We start from the raw sequence: 6,032 nt of genomic DNA, 5'->3' as shown, positions 1-6,032 counted from the left end.
GCCCGCCGCGCCCGCCACCCACAGGGCCGAGCGGACGCGTGATTGGACGGCGGCCTCACGTGACGCGCCGTCCACGTGACGCGGGGCCCACGGAGGCCCGCTGGGCCCGCTCCCGGCCTCGGAGGTGCCGGTGCGTGGCGGCGAGGGTCGAGCCCCGCGCGTCCCTCTGGCCAGGCGGTGGTTTGTGCGCGTGGGAAGACGCCGGGGCCGGATCCCGAGGCCGAGACTGACACCGCGGTTGCTGTGGAAGAACGTAAACTACCGGCAGCCTAGCAGTTGCAGTCCTGGCCGCGCGGTGTGATCCGGCATCAGCGTCCCCTGGGAACTCGTTAAAGATGCCGAACCCCCCGACCCTACGTCAAACCCATTGAGTCAATCTACTTTTTTTTTTTTTATTAAAAAAATTTTTTTTAAGAGACCGGGGGTGGGGAGGGCGGTGTCTCGCTATGTTCCTCAGGCTAGCCTCGAACTCCTGGCCTCTCGAGTCGCTGTCCACTGCCCCCAGCTTCAATCTACATTTTAACAAGACCTCTAACAGATTGATTCACCTGCTCCTTCCAGTTTGAGAAGCACAGAATGGAGAGATGCTTCGGCAGAGGGCGCTGGAGGGCTCCAGACTAAGACTGAGGCCGGCGCTCCTGACAAATGAAAAGCCCCAGATGGGCACACAATTATAGAAAATATGGATAAGCAGGGAGAAGAAAATAACTCCTCCATAGTCACTCCACTCAGGATTAACGTTGCTTCTAATCTCCTATGCACTTATATATGCTTAAAGTGTTTTCATTTAAAAATTCTATTTCCTTGAAAATAAAAGTGTTTTTGAAGTGTATAAAGTACTACCTCCACTCTCCAGGAAAATCAGCTAATAGAGTACTTTTTATGACGCATGTTTAGTTATGTAGAGTACAAATATTTAAGAATTTTTACATGGTATAGGCCCGGCATGGTGGCTTAGGCCTGTAATCAGCACTTTGGGAGGTGGAGGTGGGAGGATCACCTGACCTTGAGGCTAGGAGTTTGAAACCAGCCTGGGTAACATAGCAAGACCCCGTCTCTACAAAAAATAATAATAATTAGCTGGGCATGGTGGTGCATGCCTGTAGTCCCAGTTACTCAGGAGGCTGAGGTGGAAGGATCCCTTGAGCCCAGGAGTTCAAGGCTGCAGTGAGCTGTGATCCCACCGCACTCCAGCCTGGGCAACAGAGGGAGACCTTGTCTCTGAATAAATAAATAAATAAATAATAAATAAATAAATAATTTACATAATATGAGACATTTTTAAAAACGAACGATTTCACAGTGAACATACTGTTCGGCAGCATTTTCTTTTAATCTCTCATTCAAGAAGTTTTCATGGAAGTCCTTTCACACTACCCTGCTTCTCTCACAGGGTGGTTTTGTGGCTCAAATAAAAGCGTGGATAACTCCAATATGGTACAAATTCCCACTTTGCACATCAAGAATTGAGGCTCAGAGAAGCTCACTGCACCATACCACTGAGCAAAGGGCTGTGTGAACCTCAGCTCAAAGATGATCCCCTCTGAAAGCTCTTATCTTACTTTGAACCTCCAGAAAATCAAGTGGTGTTGCATTGATCAACTCTCTGCATGCTTTGAAGAATGTAAAATGAGTTTCTTAGAACAAATCTCTACCTGCACTAGAGAGTGAGCATCTCAGAGCCACCTCCTCTGTAAAGCAGTCTCTGCTACTCTCCTATTTTCACACCAGTCCTGTGGTTGTTCCTCTGGTTGTCTGTCTCTCTGCTAGCCTGCGAGCTCCTCGAGGACAGGAACTACATTTTCTTTCATCTCCAGGTCCCCAGTGCCTAACAGAGGGCCTTGATTTCTGGTGATAATGGTTGAATAGACACCATCCTCAGACACCATCCTTCCCACTGCTGGGAAGTGATTTCTGCCTCTTAGACAGAAGCTCTCCTGCATACAGATCACCCAGGGATCTTGTTAAAATGATTCTGATTAGGTCTGGAGCTAGATTAACATTCTGTGTTTCTTATTAGGCTCCCAGATGGTGCCAATGCTGCTGGTCAACGGACTGCACCAAGTAGCAAGGCTCTAAATAACTGTTGCCCTCAGTGCACTTAAGTACCTTGCAACATACTTGCCTCGCTAACAAGGCTCTGTTGGGGAGAAGCCATACACATCTTTGTTCCTGCCACAGTGCCCAATACTGTAACCCACTCATGTCCTTACTATAGATGTCTGATTGAATAAACCATGGTTTAATTAAAAAAAACAAACTTCAAACTTACTAACAGCAATGTAAGCTAGCTGCCTGAAGTGGGTCAGTGTGTTGGGGGGGAAGGAGTATGTCACCCACATTTATTTAAAAAATCAATTGAAACAAACCTCAAAAATGGCTTACGAGCAAAAGATGACTCCTTGGTTCTGGGAGAGTTTTCAAATGTCTCATCACCTTTAAGGGCCAGAAGTCACAACTTAAGAGCCTTTAGGAGCATGGGAGGGAATTTAAAAGTATGAAGCCCGTGCTGTGAGACCATAGGAATGGGTGGGGTCTGTGGTGACCTAGGGAGTGAATGCCTTCAATTGCCTTCTCTCTATAGCCTTCCCTCAGTCTCCCCGCTCCCTCCTCTTTTTACTGTGTCCATTTCTCTGCCCCTCCTTTGTTCTGCTCAGTTAAATGAGCACATGCTCTGAGCCAGGCCCAGATCTAGGCAGCAGTCACCTGGATGCCTAAGATAAGATCCCTGCACACCTTGGGTTCTGGCTTTTTGCAAAAATCTCAGTTCTAACTCTGTCCTGAGCTGGCCCGCAGCCCTGTTTTCTTTCCTTGCTATGAGTGATGTTATGGGTTGAATTGTGTTGCCTAAAAAGATAATGTTCAAGTCTTAACCCCTGGAACCTGTGAATGTGCTCTTATTTGGCAATAGGGTCATTGCAGATGTAATCAAATTAAGATGAGGTCATCAGTGTGGGTCCTAATCCACTATGACTGGTGTCCTTATAAGAAGAGAAAGAGACACAGGGGAGAACACCACGTGACACTGGAGGCAGAAACTGGAGTGATACACCTACAGGCCAGGAACACCAAGGGTTGCCGGCAACACCAGAAGCTAAGAGAAAGGCACGGAACAGATTCTCTCCTAGAGCTCTCAGAGAAAGTGTAGCCCTGTGGACACTTGATTTTGGACTTCTGGCTTCCAGAACTGGGAGAGAATAAATTTTTGTTGTTTTAAGCCACCCAGTTTACAATCATTTTTTATGGCAGTCCTAGGCTGATATAGGCGGTAAGACCTAAGCTGCTTTATCACCAGCTTCAATATTCTACCTTCTACCTCCAAGGCAAGATGCAGTGTCTGCTCCATCCCTTTTACTAAATTTAAGTTCCTTTTTCATTTCTGGCCCTTAGGGATTTACTATTATTCCTTGAGAGTTCAACTATGCATTAATTTAAAAACTTTTCTTCTATAGCTGTATTAAAAGAGGCCTAATTTACAAGCCATAAAATTCACCCATTTTGAATGTACAGTTCAATTTTTAGTAAATCTGTAGAGTTGTACAGTCATTACCACAAAGCAGTTTTAAAACATTTCTGCCACCTCAAAAAGTTCCCTCGTGCCTATACAGTCATTGCCACTCCCATGCCCAGCTCCAGTCAACTAATGATTTACTTTCTATCACTATAATTTTGCCTTTTCTGGGCATTTCATATAACTGAAAGCATATAATATGTGGTTTTTGGGTCTGGCTTCATTCACTTAGCATATTTTTTGAGATTTAGCCATGTTGTAGCATATATCAATTTTTCCCTTTTTTATTGCTAAGTAGTATTTCATAATATGGAAAAATGTTCAATAGCGTTAGTCATTAGGAAAATGCAAGTGACATAATATTATGCACCCACTAGGAGTGTATAGGATGGCTGTAGTAAAAAATCTAACAATAGCAAGTGCTGATGGGAATGTAAAATGGCACAGCTAAATGGTACATGTGGAAAACAGTTAGTCAATGTCTTCAAATGTCAACACACGCTTCCCAGATGACCCAGCAATTCTACTCCTAGGTATCTACTCGAGAGATATAAAACATGTCCACACCAAGACTTATACACAAATATTTACAGCAGCATTATTTGTAATATTCCCAAGTTGGAAACAACACAAATGTCCATTAACTGGTGAATGGATAATGTGGCATATCCATACAATGAAATATTATTCTCAATAAAAAAGAATGAAGTTCTGATACACAGAAGTTCCTTGAGGACAGAAGCTTTTATTTCCTTTGCCCACTGATGACTAGTTCCTGGCATTTTGTAGGTCTTCATTAAGTATATGTTGAATGAACAAGTGAATAAACAATGTAAATCACTTCATTTAGTTGCTTGTTTTTAAAAGATTTTATTATTAAAAAAATGGCCTTATTTACAGTCATAGAATATGCTCATGAGAACACTTAAAAGAATACAAAAATAATCTATATTAGCAAGTTTGCTTCACATACATGCTACTAAATCATCCATCAAACTCACTGCAAGTTTTGGAAGCACCATATATTGTTAAGCTTCTATAAGAATCAAAGGAGATTATGGCAATACCTAAGAAAATGATCTGATCAACGTCCACTATAAACCTTAGCTACAGGCTTTTATTTTTAAAAAGGCAATAGATTTTTCCAGTTGATTTAAAGCCTGGAAATGGGGTAGTAGCCACTTAATAAAAGACTCCTGAATGTCACAGGGCACATACAGATGCTAAATGTTCATTAGAAACTTGAGGGCCACCACAACCACATTTAGTAATTAAGGTCCTTAAATTCAGCTATATTAAGTGGGCAAGAGTAGGTCTTACTTTCAAAAGAGAGAAAAAAAATCTCCAAACAAGGTGATGTCTAGGTAGTTGATCAGAATCTTTATGATTCATTCTTTTTCTTCTCTTTTAAAAATACATTTTCAGCACGCAATTTTTCTGTCTCCTGGTAAGTAATTAAAAAAAAAGGAAAAAGAAAAGGAAAAAAATTATGGCTCTAATTCTTACAGAAAAAGTTATTCTTTCTGGCATTCATTAAGTATATATTTCAAATTAAGACTAAAATTTTTAATTTGCAATCTATGTAACATTAAATAAGAATCTGACATCTAAAAGAATTTAACTGATTGAATTATACTTGGAATAGCGATGACCAAAAAAATTGTTTTTTTAAAAATTTTAGAGATACGGTCTTGCTCTGTCACCCACGCTGGAGTGATATGGCATGATCATATCTCACTGCAGCCTCTAACTCCTGGGCTCAAGTGATCCTCCCACCTCAGCCTCCCAGGTAGCTAGGACTACAGGCCAGTGCCCCCATGCCCAGTTAATGTTTTCTTTTTTTTTTTTCTTTTAAAGAGACAGGGTCTCACTGTGTTGCCCAGGCTGGTCTTGACCTCCTGGCCTTGAACAATCTTCCCGCCTCAGACTTCCAAGTGTCTGAGATTACAGGTGTGAGCCACACACGTGGCTCCAAAATTTTTTTGAATTCAGGAAGTTCCCTGAAATAAGCTATTAGCTGATTCAATAATTAAATTTTAATTTAGTTTTAATAAAAGAATAATTTTTAAACCAGAGTGAATTTATTCAGAATACTTTCCAGAGTTTACCTCAGCAAGTCTGACATTTTCCTTCTTTAGCCGCACTACATACTGAATCTTCTGATGTAGGTTTTGGTGACCTACCAACTTTCCATTTTCCTCAGCGAGATATTCCACCTGCTTCCTTAACATTTCCAACTCCTGCAGGGAAATCAGAAATGAGGGGAAATCCAAGGAGGGGAAAATAAGAAGCAGTTCTTTAATTTTTCTTTTCAAATCACATTATTTCTTGCCTTCCAACAGCACAGGAAATTACAGTCCTGAATCCCAGCTTTCATGATCATACACCTCCTGTATACACTAAAGTAACTCTAGTATAGGACACCCAGTCACAGAAATGGGTTTTCACAGAAATGACTTTTAAGCTGATTAGTTCTATTCATTCACGTGTTCTAAGTACACTTAGAAAAAACAAAAAAACT

At 41.7% G+C, this 6,032-nt stretch overlaps 1 protein-coding gene across 2 annotated transcripts in view; it reads right to left on the bottom strand.

Moving 5' to 3' along the window:
- Positions 1 to 4,379: 4,379 nt before the first annotated feature.
- Positions 4,380 to 6,032, bottom strand: part of KIF15 (kinesin family member 15) — a 66,563-nt gene continuing 64,910 nt past the window's right edge. For both annotated transcript variants that reach the window (XM_045530996.1, XM_045530997.1), the window contains exons 34-35: positions 5,620 to 5,751; positions 4,380 to 4,955 (exon numbers count right to left, since the gene is read on the bottom strand). In XM_045530996.1, coding sequence (XP_045386952.1) covers positions 4,893 to 4,955; positions 5,620 to 5,751 — 195 coding nt within the window. In that variant the 3' untranslated portion in view covers positions 4,380 to 4,892. The remainder of the gene's footprint in view (positions 4,956 to 5,619; positions 5,752 to 6,032) is intronic.

The sequence above is a fragment of the Lemur catta genome, chromosome 18 (genome assembly GCF_020740605.2).
Source record: "Lemur catta isolate mLemCat1 chromosome 18, mLemCat1.pri, whole genome shotgun sequence".
Taxonomy (NCBI): Eukaryota; Metazoa; Chordata; class Mammalia; order Primates; family Lemuridae; genus Lemur; species Lemur catta.
The sequence above is the reverse complement of the archived record's forward strand: the minus strand, read 5'-3'. Positions and strand labels throughout refer to the sequence as shown.